Below are 21,525 nucleotides of genomic sequence, written 5' to 3' on the forward strand. Positions count from 1 at the left end.
GTTGAAAGTATCGTTCGGCCATTAAATTATTTATGGCCGGTTTCTCGGCCAGATAAAGCTCCTGTTTAAAAATATTGGTTTGTCCATGAGACAGTTAACACTTACAGGACTCTGGCTCCCTGTTAAGTGGGATTAATTAAAAGATAACTTACTTTAGAAAAACAATTAAAAAGAAGATGCTCAGCAGCACTTTATTATTCATACTCGTTTCGATAAAAACAAGTTTTTCTGGTCTTTATCATTGGGGCCTTATTTTTATTATGTTTGCAATTTCTGACCGAGCTTCAAGTTATAATTGATCCGAGAACAAATTTTGTATAAATACATGTTTATCTATTAACAATTTTGTATTTTAAAAAAAAACATATATATGTTGTAATACATTCATATTTTGCAGCTTTTCCATAACTTCAAAATGTTTGACAATTGACAGTTTTTGTAAATCACCCCTTTTTTTTTTGCACAGTTAATTTTAATGGAATTCTGCAGTGCAGCAAAAAATCGAGTACCCCTTATTTCGCACTCAGTGTTATGGAACGCATATTTTGGCTTTATAACCACATCGAACGCGGCCACACTGCCAGCAGAAAATATAAAAGGGGCGGCCGTCGGCAGAGCGAGTGAATAACGGTTCGCGAGCAACAACGTTTCGGTTTCGAGTACGGAGTACATTTTCTAAGTCAACGAAAAGTGTTAAACACCAAAGCGAGATATATACGAAACGCGCCCACATTTATTGCCATTTCGAAGGAGCTGCATCAATTCCGTGGAACAATTTCTGTGGAAAGTGCTAGAAAACAAAAGAAACAAAAAAACTGTGACGCGAGCAACAAACAGTCATCAGACGATTTATAGAGTCTAACGCAGAGTCCAAAGCATGAATCTATCATTCGCTGGCTGCGGATTCCTGGGCATTTACCACGTCGGAGTTGCCGTCTGCTTCAAGAAGTATGCCCCGCATCTGTTGCTGGAGAAGATTGGAGGCGCATCGGCCGGTTCCTTGGCCGCCTGCTGTCTCCTCTGCGATTTGCCATTGGGTGAGTCTCTGCCCCCTTGTTTCATGGGCGGGTTCAAAGGGGTTGCGGAAAAAATTCTGCAATTTTAAATCAAAAATAACTTTAAAAATATATATTCATTTGTACTGTAAAAAATAGTTAAGAAAACGTTGACAACCGAAAATTTCGATAGGCCCACGATCTTTGGCAATATCAATTTCTTTATGTTTGTGCAAAAAATATTTTGCGTAACCTGAACTTGGCCTTTCTACAATTATGTTAGCTAAAAATCCCCCTTGAATATTTTCTGCACCCCCTCTGCTGTTTGCGCTGTTTCTCTCCCCTTTTCACTTAAAATACTTACACATACATACAAACGCAAAACAGCTGATGCAAAAACAACCACTGGTCAGTTCAGTGACTCTGTTAGTGGAAGAGAGAAAGAGTAAGAGAACAAGAAAGAGAGAGAGGGATGCTGCGGAGCTCAATATAAAACGCATTGAATTGAATTGATAAGATTGTTTGCGTTTGTAGGTCGCTAGGAAGTCAATGGGGGTCTGTCATAATTGTGTGTGATAGTGTGTTTTTGGGCGTGTTTGTTCAATTTCGAAGGGGGCTCGTCTGTCGAAAGAAAACTGCGGCGCAGTTGAAAAACCTCACGAAAACAGAAAAACAAGTTTCGTAGTTCGGGACAACGCACTTTGTAAAGCGGCACCCGAATATGTAACCAAATGGCCGGGCTACACAAAAACACAGCGGTGGGCAAAACAATAGAGTCTTTGTCTAAATTTATTTCATTTAATTTTGTATGTATTTTTGTTTTATTAAAAATATGCCAAAAACAGGTATTGATTAAATAGATTTGGAGATATCCTTTGAGTTGCTTAAATTATTTTTACGATCCCTCAAAAAACAATAAATCTGACATCTGTAACAAAAAGATACTATTATTTCGACCCCAGCTGTACACACATAAACCTATTTTGATCGAGATGCTTGAAGGTCGAGTGTTTATTCATATATTTTGTTTACGCTTTGGAGGCGCGTTCATCGAAAGCCGCCTAGGAATTCGAGGCAAAAGCTGTGCTATTGTGGAATCGGGTCTATATATAACTGTGAAATATATGTGGGCCTGTAACACGAGTTCTTGTTTTCGATTTTTTCTGTGCAACGCTTCGTTTGTATCGTGGGTATAAACATGTCAATCACTGGGCGAACACAAAACTAGCGAGCGGGAAAAACAAATGTCAGCTGTATTACTCATGGTTACTATGTAACAAAGTACAGATCATATGGCTTATCGTTTGACCAGGGTAATCGAGAGCTATAATCTGGAATAACGTCAGCAGGGGCGGCAGCGTTCGATCATTAAAATAATCAATCGATTTTTTTTTGCTTTTATGCCAATGGGATGATCATCACCCCCGGGGCTTAATATGCTCGATTTCCCCTGATTTTGATTCCATTGAAGTTGCCACACGAGGAATACTTAGTTTTCACCTCCAAATCTTCCAATACTTTGTTAAAAAACCAATGTCCAAATAAACTTTAGCGGTGACATCATCATTGAATAATTAATATCTTCTATAGAAGCATTTCATAATATTATTTAGGTGTCTGTACTTTTTAGTGTACAACTTCTACAACTCTTACTCTGGATTATTCCTTCTTCCGATTTTCCGCTTTTCACGTAGGATATTTTACCTACCTGATCTTTACCCTCAGCTGCTAGAAAGTTTTTCAGTCTGCCCATCTGTTGCAGGTAACTAGAGTTTTCCTGTAATTTCAGTTTCCACTTTAATTGCCACTATTAAATTTTGTCGGTTGCATTTTGATCAAAGTCTATTTGATTACTCAGTCTAGAGCGTGTCTAATTTGGACTTTATGCAGTTTAATTGCCTTGAAGGGGGGATTCGGGTCCTAAGTGCAGGTACATATATATGTATGTACAGAAGCGTTGCACAGACAAAAGACCATTTGTTCCGCCGGCAGATAAGGTTTGTGAAAGTTGTTACATGGTTTCGGGTTTGCCAACAGTGCAAAAGAAAACGACCAGACAAGGTGTAATGGACTTAAATTAGATATATGGAAGAGAAACACCTTTCCAGTTCAATTTCAGCTCGAAATGTTTCATTGTTGTATAAGTAGTGGTAAGGATGCTCCAGTTTATTTTAATACTTCAACTACTATTGTTATTGCTATACTTACTAATAAATTCTATTACTATTGTTATCCATTTCCTTTGTCGAGTCTGCTTCAAACCAAGGGTTATTCAGATAGGCGTTTGGAAAACCACCTCATTTGGCTCTTTATAAACCTATTCATTCATGACCGCTCTTTTATGGCCCTATTTATTATCAGCTGTTCACCGCACTTCCCCTTTGTTGTTGGCACTCGAAACACTTTAACACGAGTTGGCGATCGCCACGCGAACTTGTCACCGTATCGGGTGATAGAACCGCAAACTACATATGTACATATTACCTATATATCTCTAATTTTCCCCTCTTATTGTGAAAAGTTTTCCCTCTCAGACAATCGCGATTTTGTTTTTGATTACGTTGAAATAATGACTTAGTTACAGAACACTTGTAAACAAGTTGTTATCAGTTGGTTAAAATTGCCGTGTTTTGATCGATTCCGGATTCTCCCTTTTTTCGGGTTCAAAAGGCAAATAAGCTCAATTTCTAAATGCAAATCTGTAAATACGAATATGTATATACCTAGTCTGCGTTTATTTTTAGTGGGAAAGCCAACGGCCGACCTTCAGTTGAGTTCCCTCCGTCGCCTATCTGGAAATTTTAGAAATCTCAACTGCAATTCATTGTTCGCATGCGGGCACGAATATACTTACATATATATATATATATTATTGCTTATCGGTTTGATTTACCTTTATGGGCACGTTATCATGGGGGAGTCATGTTTTGTTGCCAATTTCCGCCGCTTAAAGTCCAATTTGCGGGTGTATCAGATATTCGCTTACGTAGTATATAGGTTTTTGAATGGTGGTGGTTCGATTTCGTTGCAGCTGGTAATACAAAAATATGAGTCAAGTGCAGTTTCGCGATTTAAGTCGCACATTGAGCTCTTTGTTTGATTCTGGTTGATCGCTATCTTTATGGCCGTACTGCCTATATGGTGCATTCGCTTGACGTATTTTGCATTGGGCTTAGTTTCCTATTCCCAGATGATGATTAGAGCACAAAGCAAACACTATCTGCATATTTACATGTGGCTCGCAGCTGCGTTTTACACCCTATACATCATACAATCAGCTCTGCGGGGTCCTCTATATGTGCAGTATCTTCCCCTCCCCACAATCAATCGCCAATGCAAATGGGGCTGTTCATCATTATCGAAAGCATTATTGTTGATTGACACACTTTCCGCGGCCCACAAAACTAATCCACGATAACACTTGGTCACGAGCCGTGTTTCGAATCAATTTAAATAAAATAGGAAGGCTTTCTATGAGTTCTTAAGCTCGGTATAGGTATAATTTTGTAGGTAACCCATTCTTATTCTTAAAATATTTCAAGTTTGTGTTCACTATAAAAAATATTACCTTATTTAAATAACTATTTTAATGACAATTTCAATTTGTTAACTTATTTTTAAAATTCCCTGATAGGGTAAGATTATTTCAAAAGATCATTTTTAATCTAAACGATACTTTTCGAATCAAATCCAAAATAGCAGCTGCCACAACCTATGCATAAAATTCATTTTACCTTTCTTCTTTCCTCTTCGACCTCCCAAACCCACCCTGAAAAAAATGAAAGCAAAATATCCGAACGTTTCCTGAAATCCGTTGCCAAGTGCAGAGAATTCATGGCATTGCAATGTGACCTATATAAATAAATGTATTTGTGTTACGGGTGCCCACAGTAATCTTGTACAGTCAAGGTGGTAAATATGTCCAATGGGGTAACGTTTATTTGAATAATTTGGATGTTTAAAAATATTAAAAAAACAAGTTTGTGGCAATGGACATTAAGGGCTCAAATATACATTAAAGTTTAAATGAATATTTTTTTCAAATTATTTCGAGGTCTTAAGCAAAAGTTCGTTAGGTTGATAATGTTACTTAAAATAAGCTCCCAAGCATGAAACCATTAAACTTGTTCCATTGAAAGCACCTGAAAATTACTACATTTTCGAAGTCAAAAGGTCAAGAAAACATCGAAAATTGACTGATTTAAAAATGTTTAATTTGACGCTTACAAAAAAAGTAAAATAAATTTTGAGATCAATGGATTGAATTAAAATCCTTGTACTGATAAAATGGGACAAAAACATAAAAACTATAAGTTTTCACCATTAAGAAGAACCTTGTTAGAAAAGGCTTCCAAATATTGACAGATTCCATCAAACAAAACTCGAAACAAAGAAGTCTTACAAGTCATAAAACATACAGAGAAATGTTGTAAACATAATTACTTTGCCCACTGTAGGCACACACATTCATGTAGAATATGTGTAAGTGGGTAAACTATGCGCAAGCGGAAGAAGCAGAAAATTGTGATATTCTGGTTTTTGTGCTCTTCAAATACAACCACAATATCACGTGATGAGGCCTTTTATTTTGTTTTTGGGTGCCCTAATCCAGGGCGGTGCGAGCGAGATAGGGCTAAGTAGAGCGAACAAGACCGCTAAAGTGAGAGCGTATCGCTTGAGTTTTGGGGGTCAGACCACGGAAATGGGGGTGTGTGTGTGCCGCTCTCCCTCTCTTCATCTCTCTTTTTTATGTTGAAAGTTTGTTGCCTTTTCTTTTTCCTCGGAAAGCAACAACTGCATACGTATGCCATTCCCCCTTCTCCCTCTCCCTCTCCGAAATGCCCCGGAAACATGTTTATTTATCCATTGAAGTCGAGCCCCCAAAGAAATGTATTTTTGGTGCAGCTGTTTGTATATATGTATGTATGTATCATACTCGTTTGTTTTCCTCTTTATGTTGTTTACAATTTCGTTTCGTTTTGTTTTCCATTTGCCGTTATGCTCCCGGCCTCCAAAAGTGGGCGTTAGTTGCACTTGACTTGCGGTTAAGTTTGATGTAACGTCAGCGGCCAACTGTTCGTTTAAATTGCAGTGGGGGTCATACAATTTAAGCCAAACTAATTTTAATTTTGAAATACATGCATTCAGTGTAAAAGTTAATAGAATTTAATGGGTTTTTTTTAATGGCCAAATTCGGATTCAGATTACCGAAATTATTTATTTAATTTTTTATGTTGCTCAGATCGTTGATAATAGTTTCAGTTGACTTACAGCTTTATCGGGTCTTCTTTATACTAAGAGTAACGAATATAAAAATATATTGATGTTGAAATATAGTAAACTTCACTTAACTACTAACTACTACTTTTATTCTAAAAGTAACGAATATAAAAATATTTTTATTACACAGAATTCAAGGTTAAAGGGTGTTCAGCGTATTGATTTAACCCCGAAAAGTAACGCCCACTTTTGTCGAGCTTTTCTTACAAGGTTTTGTTATTTACCTATGAAAAACAAAAACAAAAATAACTAAGAGAGCTGCACACGTAACGCGATAGCGTTGTTTATTTGCATTTTCCTCCCTAGTTTATTATTGTTGTTGACAATCGAAAGCGGAAAGCGAAAACAAATTTGATATAGAACCGGGAATTGGGACCCCCACGAGTTTTGTGGGTTCTTCTGCGCGGTTCCAAATTCCATCCATAATGTCGTAGCAGCTTTAACGGACGTTATATATATGGCTTGTTTTCCAACTATCTGGAATCGGGACCCCCTCGAGTGCCATGGTACAAAACTCCATCCATAACAATAGTGCTCAATGTCGTAGTAGCTTTAAATAGTTAAGCTGATACGCGGACGTTATGTGACTTGTTTTTCAACTATCGTTATTTACGATTAAAGGGAATCGATCGTGTGACATAATAGAACAACTTAAGATGGGTCTTAACCCCGGCTTTCGCTATTCCGCGTTTTGTCTTGTCTGATGGCCTGATTTTGTTTTACGTCAGTTTTTGGAATAAATCACAAATGTACTTGCTTTCATTTATGTATATATATTTTAACCTTATCATTTTCATAGCTGTTGGTCTTTCCGCTTCCATCTAATCAAAATATTTGGAAAGTACTTGCGTGTGGCACTATGGGAAGCTTGATTTCTTATCAATATGGCTCAGGGTACATGCGAAACTATTTTTTTATGGGTGCAATATGAGAGCATAGGTTCAATAAAAACTTTATCAGTACATAAAGCCATAAATTATCTACATTTACTTATCTACGTTTAATTCCAGTACAAAAAAAAAATAGTTTTAGTGGTCATCTGTACATCTGTACATTATCTTTTGCAAACTCATTACATTTATAAAATTGTGAAAATTGTGTTTCTTATCAATTAATTTTCTAATCAACTAGTAAAGGTTTTCGAATCGTACGATAGAAACCTGTTATGAAATACACCATATTTTTGCTCCATTGATAAACTCATGTTGAACCATATGGTGGGATCCGTAGTTCCTTATCAGCACCATAAACTGCGTTGGGGGTCGAGTAGCAAATAGAACAAAACAAACAATTCCAAACCACACAAGGTTCGTACGTCATTTTCCCTCACAAACGGGCGGGAAATGGTCAACAACGATAACACTGCCAAGAGCACCACTTGACCCTTTGGATGACACAATGACGCAAAACCCGCGGACATCATCAGACGTAGATCAGCACTCGGGGAAACGCGAGATGAGATAGCCCACTGAACCCGAAAATATCAATATTGTATAAGCTCGATTAGCAAGGGTAATAAATATATACATATATAGTCAATCTACTCTGAGTGCAACTATTAGATTACTACAAGTTTACGCTTCTCATAATTCTTGATGTCATTCTTAAAATATATCGCTGTCAAAAGTTAAACACTTAATGGGGATCAAAAGTTAAGCACTAGCTAAACTTAATGTTTAACTAGAATTTTTACTAACAGCTTTCCTAATTTCTTTGACATTTTACAGGCAGCATGACCTCAGATTTCTTCAGGGTGGTGAACGAAGCCCGTCGGTATTCTCTGGGTCCCTTCAGTCCCTCTTTTAATATCCAGACCTGTTTGCTGGAGGGTCTACAGAAGCACCTTCCCGACGATGCCCACAAGCGGGTGAATGGACGCCTTCACATATCGCTGACCCGGGTGTACGATGGCAAGAACGTCATCATCTCGGAGTTTGAGTCGCGGGAAGAGGTGCTTCAGGCGCTGCTCTGCGCCTGCTTTATCCCAGGATTCTCTGGCATCCTGCCACCCCGATTCCGTGGAGTTCGCTATATGGACGGAGCCTTCTCGGATAACCTGCCCATTCTGGACGAGAACACCATTACGGTGAGCCCGTTTTGCGGAGAGAGTGATATTTGCCCGAGGGATCAGAGCTCGCAGCTGTTCCATCTGAATTGGGCCAACACCAGCATCGAGATCTCCAGACAGAACATCAATCGGTTCGTGCGGATCCTGTTCCCGCCTCGTCCCGAGTTCCTGTCCAAGTTTTGCCAGCAGGGATTCGACGATGCCCTGCAGTTCCTGCATCGCAATAATCTAATCAATTGCCGCCGTTGTGTGGCGGTCCAGTCCACGTTTGTCGTTTCTGAAACGGTGGCCCAGCCCGAAGAGTTCGATCCCGAGTGCCGGGAGTGCAAAAAGCATAGAAAGGTAAAGAATGAAAACTAAAACTATAACTATGGCTACAGTTAACAACATATTTTTTGCTGTTCCAGGACGCTTTAAGCTCAAACATGCCTCAAACAGTGCTGGATGTAATCCAGGACTATATAGAGCAAGCAAATAAGGGTCTGGCCAACTGGATCTTCAAACATCGTGGTATTAAGCTACTTTCCCTGCCCGCCACAGTGCCTATGGACTTTCTTCTGGCTACCATTTCAAAGTAGGTTTTCATATTTCCTTTTTTAAGCCCTAATTTGAAATATTTGACTTATACTTTTTTTTTTAGAATATCAGCATTGACGCCCAAACTTACCAAACAAGCAAGAATAATGGTGGAGGACTTTATTCTTCAGTTGAATAACGCCATGCATATGCGCCTGCTAAATAAATTCACGGTATGTTAATTAAATGTTTACCTTTTGCTAAAGTATGCAATTAAAGTGCATTGAAAGTTAAGAGCTAGACGGTCAAATGACAACGTTTTTTTTAGTTGTCTGTTGAACAAAGTCAAAGCACATTTAAATAAACCAAAAGTACTAAGGGATTCCTTTTTATTACAGCTTTATGACCAACCCCACTTTGATGCCACTGGACTTCTGCATTCCAATCGTCTATATGGACCTCGTGTATCCATTCTTGTGGATGAATGGTAAGCTAGAAACAAATATTTCTTACCAGAGAAAAGGTTTAATTAATTGTTCTATTACTAATTGTTCTAGTGGAGCCACGCCGCTGGAGGATGATGTCGATAACTTTGAGCACGTCCTCAAGATGACCACGCACAACGACGCTCTCTATGCCTATTACTACACCGACAATAATACGAACAAGGTGAAAGTAACCGAGATATTCGACTTTGACGATATGACGGAGCACGACGAACTGGCCACCGACCTGCAGATATACGAAGGCTCAGTCGAGGATCACCCCAATCCCCACCAGCACAGTCACAACGCGGTGGTCAGCGAGTGGAATGGCGTCGAATCAGGTTGGTATTCGAAGAAAAACGAGTCTTTCAAGTCAGAAATTCACATCATTATCCAGAGAAAACGTATCATTTGCAAATTGAATCAAACCGAACATTTTTTGCAGTACAAATTATGCCCACGACTCCTGAACTACACGACGTAGCCTTTTAAAGCACTATCACACAGCTATCCAAAAATTAAACGACTGTAAAATGCACCTCCATTATCTTTAATTCACTCAAGCATTAAGTCCATATTTTAATTGGCAGGTAAATTATCGAAATTTCCTTCAATTCCCCTTAACTCCCATTACAAAGTTTCATTTCACCAAATACAATATATTGAATAGTCAAACTAATGGGTAATTTTCGATCTTAACCGCTACAGACTTTTTCATCGATGCCCAGACACCGAATGTGGAGGATAGTAAAACATCGGCGCCACAATTTTCCCGCCTGGATGTGGAGCCCGAATCAGATGCTAGCGTCCTCAGTGATACTGAGGTGGATCAGAGTTATAGCACCTCCGCGCACAGCACCGATATGTATATAGAAATTGATTGAGGAGGGAAAGAATTAACTTAGAAACTGTAACGAAACATCTCCAAAGCGGCTCGTAGCAAAGCGAAAAGCCTAGTAGCGTTTCCATTAGCCTAATTAGTCTTATTACGACAACGTATGTACCTAAATTAACTTAGCCGTATGCTGCCATTGTATCATCGCCAGTTTGTAAGCGGCAATTAGCAAATAATTGCATTCTTGTTATTAGTCACCCTCACACGACTTGTATTACATCCAAATCCCATCTGTGTTTAGCCTAAGTTGATAATGTATAAACAATAAAACAGCCAACAATATTTAAATACAATGTGGATGACTTCAATTTTGTGGTGACTTATGGGAATTCCTGTATTGTTCAGAGAAACAATGGACATTTTTCTGTGCAATATTTTTATTTTTTATTTGAGAAGGAGAGAAAGTAAGCGGCTAAAAATAATAAGATTTCAGTTATTGACAATATTAAAATTACAAACTACTAAAAGAGGAAGTCATAAATGAATTAAGAACACAAAATTAAATCCCGTGAATTCTATTTAATATTATATGCTATTTGCGGTTTAATGATTAAATCTAGAATTTTTAAATTCGATTTTTAAAATTCATTTTGTAAATTATGACAGTGTTATAATTTCAAGAGATTTAAATTGAAAAATTAGTTTATAATTGAATTTTTAGCTCAAGACTCCAAAGTAAAATATGTATGTGTTATAATATTATTATTTCAATTTGTTTATTTATTAATTTCTTTCTTTGTTTTAAGATTATCTGTTTTTAAATTTTGTTATTACCAAGGTTTTAAAAAAAAGTTCCAATATATCGATATCTCCCCAACACGTTACCGATGCCAAAGTATTAATGCCAAACATCGATAACTCTTCAAGTTTCAAGATATCGATGTTGCTATTGATGTTTCCCCATCTCTATTATTTTTCTTGCAGCCGAGTTATTTTGTTTTGATTTGTGTTAATTAATTGCAAGTAATTAGCTTAAATTGTCTGTTAAATAGAAAGGCAACAAAATGGAGGCGGTGCCGCGATTGCACATGCTCTGGTTCGCTCTTAAATCGAGTCCCGAAGGAACCTCCTTTGCGGCTTTGAAAAAGGTAAAGACGAAAAAGAGAGAGGGGAAATGGGGAGTGAAAATTAAGAGAGTCGGCAAAACAAAGAGGAGCCCCAATTAGTTGAACTTCTGTACTTATCGGGCATCTGTGTAAAATGCGTTGTTTCTAGAAATATTCGGTTAAATTTGCAATGCTCCTCCGAAGCAGGTGCATTTTCAATGCTTGCCTGCATTTTCCCATTTTCCCCACCGTTTAAGCCCTCTTTGTCTGTCGCTGAGTCATCGCCGTCATCTGATCAACTCGCCAAACAATGAGTTATAAACAAACTTTCGTAGGCAATTGCAACCATGTATTTTCAACTTGAATTGGGAACTTTAGCCGAGTAAATTTTATTCGATTTAAAATTTTAAGAAGATATTTTTTTATTAAATATTCTATCATTTTACCGCTTCAATAAAAGCTTATTAAGTTGGTTGCCGTTTCTTAATGGTTATCCAATTCTCAAGACTAAGCTATCTTAGGTAATTTTTATTGATTGATACAATTCTAGTATTTCCAAATTGTATACTGCAAGCAACACAGAAATGTTTAAGCCAATCAATAAGAGCAAAAGCCAATAGCATAAATATTTGTTGAATTTTAAGTTTATAAATTATAATTTATATTTTCTAAACAAATATAGAGCAAAACTTGGGAGTACAAACGTTACCTTATTGTTAATGAAATCGACTAACTTTAACCCTTTTAATTTGCTTCTAGTACATTGCGGAATTCTATCATGAGGACCCCGAGGCCTATTCCAAGGAGGTGCATGCCCTGGAGACCCTGCGAAACCAGGCAATGAACACCACCAAGGATGGGGCACCGGTGATGAAGCGCTACTACTGCCAGCTGCACGCCCTCCAGAACCGATTTCCCCAGCTGGCCGATCGCGGGATCTTCACGTTCACGTGGAAGGATCTCTATCACAGTGCCGTGCACGAGGTCAGCGACTTGAGATTCGAGCGGGCCGCCGTGCTGTTCAACATTGCGGCATCGCACACGCAATCCGGAGCTTCGGTGACCCGCGGTGATGTCGATGGCATGAAGATGGCCTGCACCCACTTTCAGGCGGCGGCTTGGGCCTACGGAGAGCTGAGGGAGCGCTATGCCAACGTGAACAGTGGCGGAGACTTCATGACCCACGAGCTGTTGGTGTTCCAGCAGCAAGTGTGCTTTGCCCAGGCCCAGGAATGCATACTGGAGAAGTCACTGATCGACAACCGGAAGCCACACATCGTGGCCAAGGTGACCGCCCAGATTGTGGTCTACTATGGAGCCGCCCTGGCTGCCCTGCTAACCGGAGGAGATGATGGTCCGGTGGCCCAGGTCATCGATAGCTCGGTGTACAAGCTGTGGAAGAAGTACGTGCGCTTCAAGATCAACTATCTGACCTGCATCTTGTACCTCTATCAGGGGCAGCACTCCGAGGAGAAACGTCAGATGGGCGAGCGGGTGACGCTCTATCAGGTGGGTACTCAAAATCCATAAACCATAGAAGAGAGCGCTCATTTTGACCATAATCCTGTTGCAGGCCTCATGGGACAAACTGGAGGAGGCGCGCAAAGAGTCCAAGGGTTTGCCCGATCAGCGGGAGATCAATGAATCCCTGAGCTTCACCGCTGATGTGGTGGAGGCCAAGCGCAAGAATGCCAAAAACGAGAACGAATTCATTTACCACGAAGCGGTGCCGGAACTCTCCACCATTGCAGCGGTCCAAGGTGCCAATCTGGTCAACGGCATCGGGTTTCAAGTGACCGACGAGGAGCACTCGGGACCAGATATCTTTGCTCGATTGGTGCCGATGAAGGCCCACGAAGCGAGTTCTTTGTACAGCGAGGAGAAGGCCAAACTGCTGCGAAAGTATGGAGCCCTGCTGGAGGAGAAGGACACCCAACTGGAGGCCTACATGAGCTCGCTCACCCTGGACAACCTTAATATCAACGAGGAACAGGCCAACAAGTTGCCACAGGGCATTGTCGATCGCTGTGCTGCCTTGAATGCCAACAAGACTGCCATTAGCGATCTGGTGGAGGCCATGTCTCAGCTGGCCGAGATTACGGCCGATGTGGAGACCAATCTCGGCGAGATTTCTCAAATACTGGAAGCGGAATCCAAGGCGGAGCGGGAATTCCAGTCGGTGAGCGGCGTCCAGCGAACTCCAAATGCTCACATTACGGAGTTAACTCGAGAGTTCCAGAAGTACAGTGAAGCTCATGCCCGAGCAGGCGAGTCCAATAACACCCTAAGAAAGGCCATGAGCCTGCATGTGAATAACCTGAAAATCCTGGCCCGACCGTTGCCCGAAATCCAACAACTGATGCCCAAACTAAGTTCCGAATTGAATACCACCGAAATCTTCAGAGATGTGAAGCTCATCCTCAACAAGGTCAACGAAATGAAGGCCCAGCGAGCCCAATTCCATGCGGATCTAAGGATAGCCATCAACGAGGACGATATTACGGGCAAAGTGATTGCCCATGGTGGTCAGGAGGGTCTCCAAGCTCTATTTGCCACCGAGCTGGGCAAGCACGACAAGATAACCGAACTCCTGGACCAAAACATGGTGGCTCAGGCCAACATTTTGCAAGCTCTAACTGAAAACTATGCCAAGGCGGCACCGGTTCTGAAGACGCTGCAGGATGTGAAGCAGAAACGGGAGCACTTCTACAGCTCCTTGGCTGCCTCCTATGACGTGTATGAGGATCTGCTGGCCAAGTCGGCCAAGGGTCTGGAATTCTACAAGAAGCTGGCCGGCAATGTGCAGAAGCTACTCACCCGATTTCGATCCGCCAGGGATGTGCAGTCCGAGGAGCGACAGCAAAGGATGCAGAGCGTCAAGGCGGCCACCACGCCGGTGGTCAGTAAAGTAATCCCGGAAGCAGTACCTTCGCCAGCGGTCAGTAGCACGCCCAAATTGAGGGATTACCTCAAGGCCAAGGCGGCAATGGCGGATGCCTCGAATCCCGCCACTCCGGGCTATGTGCCCACAGTGCGTCCGGTGCCGGTGGGCTCGGAGAATCCCACCCAGGCCGCATGCTCCTATGCCACTGCACCGCCAAATGAGCCGCCGCCACCGTACAGTCTCACCCAGCAGCAGTACTTTGATCCCAGTGCCGCCGGCTACACGAATCCCATGTACCAACAGCAGCAGCAGCACATCGCTCCACCGGCCTACAAGGCCCAAGCGTCGCCCAATTCCCAGACGCTCCACGCAGCAATGGCCCAGATGAATCTGCAGGCACAGGCGCCGGATAACAACCCGGCGGACTCGGGCTACAGCCAGTACGGGTATGCCAGTGGAGCAGTGCCTCCGCTGACCTATGCTCCACCCGCAGCTGGAACTGCTCCGGCCAGTTCAGCTGCTCAGGGATTCAACATCCAGCAGCCCTTGTATGTGGCCACTTCGGGCAATCCCCATCCGGTTTCAAATGCCAGCGAGCTGCCCTCCTCCCTCCAGGCCCCGTTTGTGGTCAATCAGATGGCCAATCAGTACCAGGGAACGGCAGGCTATCCCGGACAGGGCTACCAAACGCAACAGGTGTCTTACCCGCCGGCATCTACTGGATATCCGACAGGACAGGCCATGGCATATGCTCCCAATCAGTCGGTGCAGCAGCAACCAGGAGGATATCTCCAAGCTCAGACTGCGGCTTATCCCCAGCAGCCATCAGCAGGATATTCCCAATCTCATACGCCACAGCAGTCCACTGGATATCCCCAGTCACAGACACCGCAACAACAGGTCACAGGTTACTCTCAAAGCCAACCACCTGCTGGATTTACCCAGCCACAGACACCGCAGCAGCCAAATGCAGGTTACACACAGACGCCACCGCAGCAGGCCACAGGATATGGCCAATTCCAGGCACCACAACAACCCCTGCAATATCAGCAGCAATCGACGGGTTATACACCTCAGCAGCAGCAGCAGCCAGCTCCGCAACAACCTTCACTCTATCCCTCGCAGGCCGTCCAGGGATCGCCTCAAACCATTCCAGGGCACCAGCCTTTGCCACAGAACTCTGTGCCATCCATGCAGTATCCACAGCAGTTCGGTGATACCCATGCACCTCCAGCTCCAGCTCCTGGAGTGTCTCCCGTGCCGAGTCCAGCTCCAGCTCCAGCTCAAACGCCTGCATCCACACCAGCTCAGGCCACAGTTCCCGCCTCTACCTATCACTCAGCCAACTACAGCAGCTACTCCAACCATCCCGGCTACAGTTTCAATCCGCAGACGGGAGTATTCGAGTACAACAGTGGCTATCAGCAGGATAGCAGCTCCCTGAAGGGATCGCAGGGATCTCAGGGCTACCAGTTCAGCCAGAGCGGCAAACAGCAGTCGGTGGGCACCACAGACTCGGAGCACGCCAAACGCAGCAATACGGCCACCGGATTCGATGTGAGCAGTACACTTATACACGATTTTCAAGCATTTAATAACAATGTACTACTTTCAGTCACCCATCGTATCCCACACCAAGGCTAGTCTGCCAGCTAAGGACTCCAATGCGGCGGAAGGGGACAAGGAGTCGACCAACTACTATACAACTCCTTATGGCTACCATGGCAGCCAGACACCCCAGCCGCAGCAGCCCACTCCTAAGCCTCCCACGAGCTCCATTTACATGCAGAGCGGTGCCACCAGCACGGCCCACACGCAAACTACAACCAGTGGACCGCCGTACGCCTCCTCCACAGCGTCGGTTAAAGTGGAACCCAAGGCAGAGGTGGTGGCCGTGGCCCCCAAGGTGTCCAGCAATGTGGATCTGCTGAGTGATTTGGACATTGACTGCTCCGTGGCTGTACCGCCGCCCATGTTGCCGCAGCCCGTTTTGCAGCCCCAGGTGGTGGCCACACCCACTCCACCAGGAAGTCAGGTGTCGGCTCCCGTTAAGCCCGAAAGTGTGGTCGAGGTAAATGTTAAAAAGAAAAATCACTCTACACATGTAAATTATATTCGTTATGTTGATTCCTTTCAGACCGCTGCTCCCACATCTCCGGAGATTCCACCAGCAACCGCCGAGGAAATCGCTCCAGCTGCAACTGAACCCAAGATCCAAGCTCCAAGATGCACCAGTCTGGACAATCTCTCCAACTGCTCTGATTTAAGCTCCCTGGAGAATTTCGACTGGGACTCGGTGTCCCTAACACATTCCGCCAATGAGAAACAGTCCAAGGCCTCGGCAGCCAATGGGCATTCGAACAGTTTTGCATTCCAAGCCGAAACATTCACCGACGAAAAGACCACGAAATATTTCCAAAAGGAGGTCGAGAGCTACGAGAAGTTGCTGGAGAATCTGCACGTGAAAATGCTGAACGGGAAGACCCAACTGGGTGCCAAGTGGCAGGAGTTGCAGCAGAAACTGGACAAAGACCCGAGTGCCAGCAAGCGATTTACCACAATTGCGAAACTGTTCCCGGAGAAAAACAGATCCCTCGATTGTCTGCCCTACGATCATGCTAGAGTTAAGCTGGACAAGCAGACAGATGATTACATCAATGCAGCCTACATGAAGGTGAGATATGTCCAAAAAGATCATTTAAAAAGATAATGCCACAGGAGCAGTGTTGGGGTGTACCTAGATACTTGTACCTAGGTACACTTTTTTGATACCTTACCTAGGTTAATAAATATGAGGCTACCTTTTACCTTACCTAGGAATTTAAATTAATTAAATAAATTATATTACAAATTTTCTATAATATGTATTTAGGTACTGAAAAAATGTTATTCAATTTTGTTTTCAAATTAGCTTGATACCCACTAGAACATTCAATAAGATATTTCCACAGGAGCATTGTTGGGGTGTACCTAAATACTTGTACCTATATATGTACCTAGGTACTCTTTTTTGATACCGTATACCTTACCTAGCTTCACAAATATGAGTCTACCTTTTACCTTACCTAGGTAAAGATTTTTATTTATCTTAAAAATTTGATATAATATGTATTTAGGTACTAAAATATTTTTATTCAATTTTGTTTTCAAATTAGCTTGATAAATTGAATTTCGTATTCTTTTCCCCAATATGTAAATAAAAAATAATTTCACAGCAAGTTAAGGAAAAATTAATTCCACAACATTTTTAATGTAAGATAAAAGATGTTTCTTGTTACATGTTTCTGCTACAACATAATCACAATATCACAATTTCTCCGCAACTTCGTGAAGAACAAAACGATTAAATTAAAAAAAAAAATGGTAAAAAAAAATGTATTTTTTTTATCTTTTTTGTACCATTTACCTTACCTAGATACATAACCAATTGTGTAACTTTAACTTACCCAAGTACTTATTTTCGCAAATATCTTGTACCTAACCTAGATCAAAAAAACTGTTTCAACATATACACAATATCACAATTCCTTCGAAACTTTGTCAAGGACAAAACGATTAAATTAAAAAAAAATGGTATTGTATTAAAAAAATGTATTTTTTTACCTTTTTTGTACCTTTTACCTTACCTAGATACATAACAATTTGTGTACCTTTTACCTTACCTAAGTACCTATTTTCACAAATACCTTGTACCTTACCTAGATCCAAAAAACTAGTAACTTTCCCAACACTGCTCAGGAGTATATGATCCCAAAGATACTGTTCAAAAAGAGGTTCTCCTTCCACATCACTTTCATTAATCAACTTTACTAACAATTTTATTTTTCATTATAATCAGAACTTAAGTGCCGGCTGTCCCAACTTCATCGTCGCTCAGACACCGCAGCCGAATACCATAAACGATTTCTGGTCCATGATCTGGTCGGAAAAGTCACGTACTGTGGTCTGTCTGCATACCACAAATGAGGTAAAGATGTTATATGAAGTGTGTCAACTTTGTAAATCAAGTTGTTCTGCATTTTTTGTTAGCTTTTCGATCCCTACTGGCCGCAGGCCTTGGACCAGCCCACTCACTATGACGACTACACGGTGACCTGTGTGAGGGTGCAGCCACTTAGTCACTGCTCCGAGTATCAACTAAAATTATCCATGCATGGTGCAGATGCCGTCCTGGATTTGTCCCTTCTTCAACTGAAGCAGTGGACCAAGGGGTAAGTGCCTAAAATTAAATCATCTGAGGATTGTTAACCTATTTAATTGGCATACACATTTTATAGGGCACCCGCTCAACTTTTGGGAGTGGCCCAAAATGCGCTGGAGACCCATCGACAGCGCTGCCAGGCAGCTAACGCCCCCGACTCGCCGCTCATCATGAACTGTTTAACGGGCTCAGAGCGCTCCGAACTGTTGGCCATTGGTGTATGCGCCATTATAGCCACTCAGAGCAAGCAGCCAATTTTAATCAGTGAGTATACGAAACAAGTCCTTAGCTTACACAGAAGTTTTTACCATTTTAGGGGCTGGTAACAGTGAGACACTTTAAAAAAATCTATTTTTATGGTCATACGATTTATACTATTAAAAAAATCCTGTGATAGCGGCAGCTTTCTAATATCAGCAGAAATAAATCGCTACCTTGAAACTTTAAATTCATTAGCAAGAAATTTACAGATCGACTCAAATTGAAAATAAGTGTTGATTATATTTACTATACCATTGATGTATTTGGCATTAAAAAAAGAACGATTTTGGACACCCAAAAAATCGACTTCTTTTCAGAAGTATAGAAATTTGTTAATTTTTTTTAGTTTTTAAAATTTGTACATCATTGTATAAGAAGTTACCTTTAACATTCTTGATTCAATTCGGATACTCAATTGTCCGTAATCATACCAGCAGTTGGGTAAATTTTTGTTTTTAATATTTTCGAAAAAAAATAACCGTAAAATATATCTGAAAATATACATTTCTAAAAAAAACAGTTTTTAATGGGTTACACTGCTATGTTGCCATTTGAGATTTATGCAATCCAATCCCATTTAATGTGACTGATTTCAAGATTCTTTATTCATTTCTGTAATAACCATGAAATATTTACTTTTATATAATAGATATCGTTGATGTTTGGTCGCGCATTTGCGCACAGCGTCAAAATTCTCTGCGTGATTCGGCCATTCTGGAACAGTCCATGCAGATTTTACTTTGCAATGCCCACAATGTGCTTAACAAACGTAAGCAATTCAAAACTAATATTACTTTTATATACATTAAACATTTATTTTTAATTTATGTTTACTTTGGTGACCATGCAGGTGGCATAATGACATCATATCAAATGAAAAATGCGCCGCAGGTGACTGCGAAGGATCAGCAGGAGACCAAGGATCCGCTCAACGAATTGGATGCACTCTGGAAGCTGAAATGAACGACTGAACGAAACAATCAATAGCGGCAACAAAACTAACAAAACTAAAGCTATATGTGTAATCAAACCTATTTCTAACGATCTGATATTGTTGCAAACAATTTAAGACAAGACAAAAGTATTTCTAATCTATATCGTAATTGTCTTTTTCAACTGTTATAAGAAGTGTATTGCAAAGCGAACCGTGATGTGTTAATGGGATATTGTCAAGCGTTTCAAACTAATCTATACGAGTACATTATTTATCAAAGAACCATAACTGGATATTGTCAAACATTTATATCACCTAATAATAATAAATATCTTAAAAATCAAAGCACTCCTTGTGCCAAAAGTCGGCATAGACAACTTGATATCCAATCATGAAGCTGATTAACATTCGTTGGGGATCTTGCCTTTCTGGTCTCATTGCGATTACCTATTTGCTGTGTGCCCTGCTGTATTTTGGAAAGGATATGACCAATATACAGCCGTTGGAACCGCGAGCTGTAAGAAACCAGACCAAAGTAGCGCGTACAACTCGCCCCCTTGTGAAAAGCATCCGCAATCCAGACTACAAATCCAGGGATCAAGTGATCACCAGTCCGGAACTAAAACCACGTTATCGATTTAGCGGCGGTAGAACAGGGGTCAAGTTCGTGATCGGAGTGCCCACTGTGCTGCGAGCCAAAAGGAATTATGTGCTCCAAACGGTGGACTATTTGATCCGGCGGATGAAACCCGATGATCGCGAACACGCCTTGATTGTGATCTTTGTGGGCGAGACCAGGCTGCAGTTTGCCAGGCATATAGTTAAGGAACTGCAGGCTAATCATTCGCTGCATTTGCGAGCCGGTCTCATCGACGTGATTGCCCCGCCCCTGAATTACTATCCGAACTTCTCGAGACTTCATATCACACTGCACGATGATCCGCTGCGAGTTCGATGGCGGACCAAACAGAACCTGGACTACATATACCTCATGTCCTATGCCCGAACGAAGGGTGCGTACTACCTGCAGCTGGAGGACGACGTGATGGCCAACAGGGGCTTCATGGACTACATCCAGAAGTTTGTCCTGCTGCATGGCCACTTTCGGCTTGCCCACCAGCCCGACTGGCTGGTGATGAGTTTCAGCGACTTGGGATTCATAGGAAAGCTCTTCCCCGCCGCCGTTCTGCAATCGTTTGTGGCCTACGTCCGGTTGTTCAGCAATGACCAGCCCATCGACTGGCTGCTCCAGAGCTTTGTGACCCTGCAGAGCTGTCGCTGGGACAGTCTTGCCCATCCGGACTGCCAGAGGGACTACGAATTCCGGCTAATTCGAGCCGCACAGTCGCAGTTCCAGCACATGGGTGCCTTGTCGTCGCTGGCGGAGAAGGTGCAGCACCAAAAGGATGGCCGGTTCAATCGCAATCTTGGCAGACAGCGCATGCAGCACCTGCGCCAACCGCTCAACCTCATGGCATCGCATCGGAACTCGCTCCTCAAACATAATCTGCACCTGGAAATGGGCGAAACCTTCATTTGGATGTATCTGCCTCAGATGCCCGAGATGATGAAGTATCTGATACGGAATCAGTACAAGAAGTCGCAGATTCGCATCCGCAATGCCAGGGATACGGCCACAAATCTGGCCGAGTTCAATGTGGATTTGGTGAACGAATCGCCCACCTTGGAGGCGAATAGCTCCTCCAGCGAGCGCTATGGATTCGTTATGAGCCACACCGTCCTTGGGTTGGATAATACGGACGCCAATGGCAACCAGCTGCCCTTCAACTACATGTACTACTACATCAGGGAGGAACCCGAAGGTCTCACCTGGTTTCGTCGATTCCTCTGGGCCTCGGCCTCGGCCTCCAGCGGATCTCAAGGCTGCAAGTCGGGATCACCATCGCTTTTAATACGGATTGCGTTTTTTGTCTTTATATAAGTTTGCTCCAAGAAGAAT

At 42.2% G+C, this 21,525-nt stretch overlaps 3 protein-coding genes across 4 annotated transcripts; all 3 read left to right on the top strand.

The window, feature by feature from the left end:
• Positions 1–609: 609 nt before the first annotated feature.
• LOC108136131 (1-acylglycerol-3-phosphate O-acyltransferase Pnpla3) lies at positions 610–10,527 on the top strand. 2 transcript variants are annotated; one of them, XR_001773945.2, is made up of 8 exons: positions 610–1,037; positions 8,003–8,685; positions 8,751–8,917; positions 8,984–9,092; positions 9,258–9,346; positions 9,417–9,685; positions 9,790–9,934; positions 10,053–10,145. XR_001773945.2 is itself a non-coding variant. In XM_017257122.2 (7 exons), the coding sequence occupies exons 1-7, from the start codon at positions 878–880 to the stop codon at positions 10,226–10,228; spliced, it is 1,653 nt and encodes a 550-aa protein (XP_017112611.1). In that variant the 5' UTR covers positions 611–877; the 3' UTR covers positions 10,229–10,527. The 2 variants fall into 2 exon arrangements, 1 of the variants encoding a protein (XP_017112611.1); XM_017257122.2 differs by lacking the exon at positions 9,790–9,934 and having other exon boundaries at positions 611–1,037; positions 10,053–10,527.
• Positions 10,528–11,145: 618 nt separating this feature from the next.
• On the top strand, positions 11,146–19,910 carry LOC108136107 (tyrosine-protein phosphatase non-receptor type 23). Its single transcript, XM_017257085.2, has 10 exons — positions 11,146–11,327; positions 12,045–12,794; positions 12,859–15,726; positions 15,785–16,240; positions 16,307–16,843; positions 18,008–18,136; positions 18,199–18,380; positions 18,447–18,634; positions 19,281–19,400; positions 19,482–19,910. Exons 1-10 carry the CDS (start codon positions 11,244–11,246, stop codon positions 19,592–19,594), a joined length of 5,427 nt encoding a protein of 1,808 aa, XP_017112574.1. The 5' UTR covers positions 11,146–11,243; the 3' UTR covers positions 19,595–19,910.
• Positions 19,911–19,956: 46 nt separating this feature from the next.
• Positions 19,957–21,525, top strand: LOC108136108 (alpha-1,3-mannosyl-glycoprotein 4-beta-N-acetylglucosaminyltransferase A). Its single transcript, XM_017257086.2, has one exon. It carries the CDS (start codon positions 19,957–19,959, stop codon positions 21,505–21,507), a length of 1,551 nt encoding a protein of 516 aa, XP_017112575.1. The 3' UTR covers positions 21,508–21,525.

Source organism: Drosophila elegans, unplaced genomic scaffold (genome assembly GCF_018152505.1).
Source record: "Drosophila elegans isolate 14027-0461.03 unplaced genomic scaffold, ASM1815250v1 contig_208, whole genome shotgun sequence".
Lineage (NCBI taxonomy): Eukaryota > Metazoa > Arthropoda > Insecta > Diptera > Drosophilidae > Drosophila > Drosophila elegans.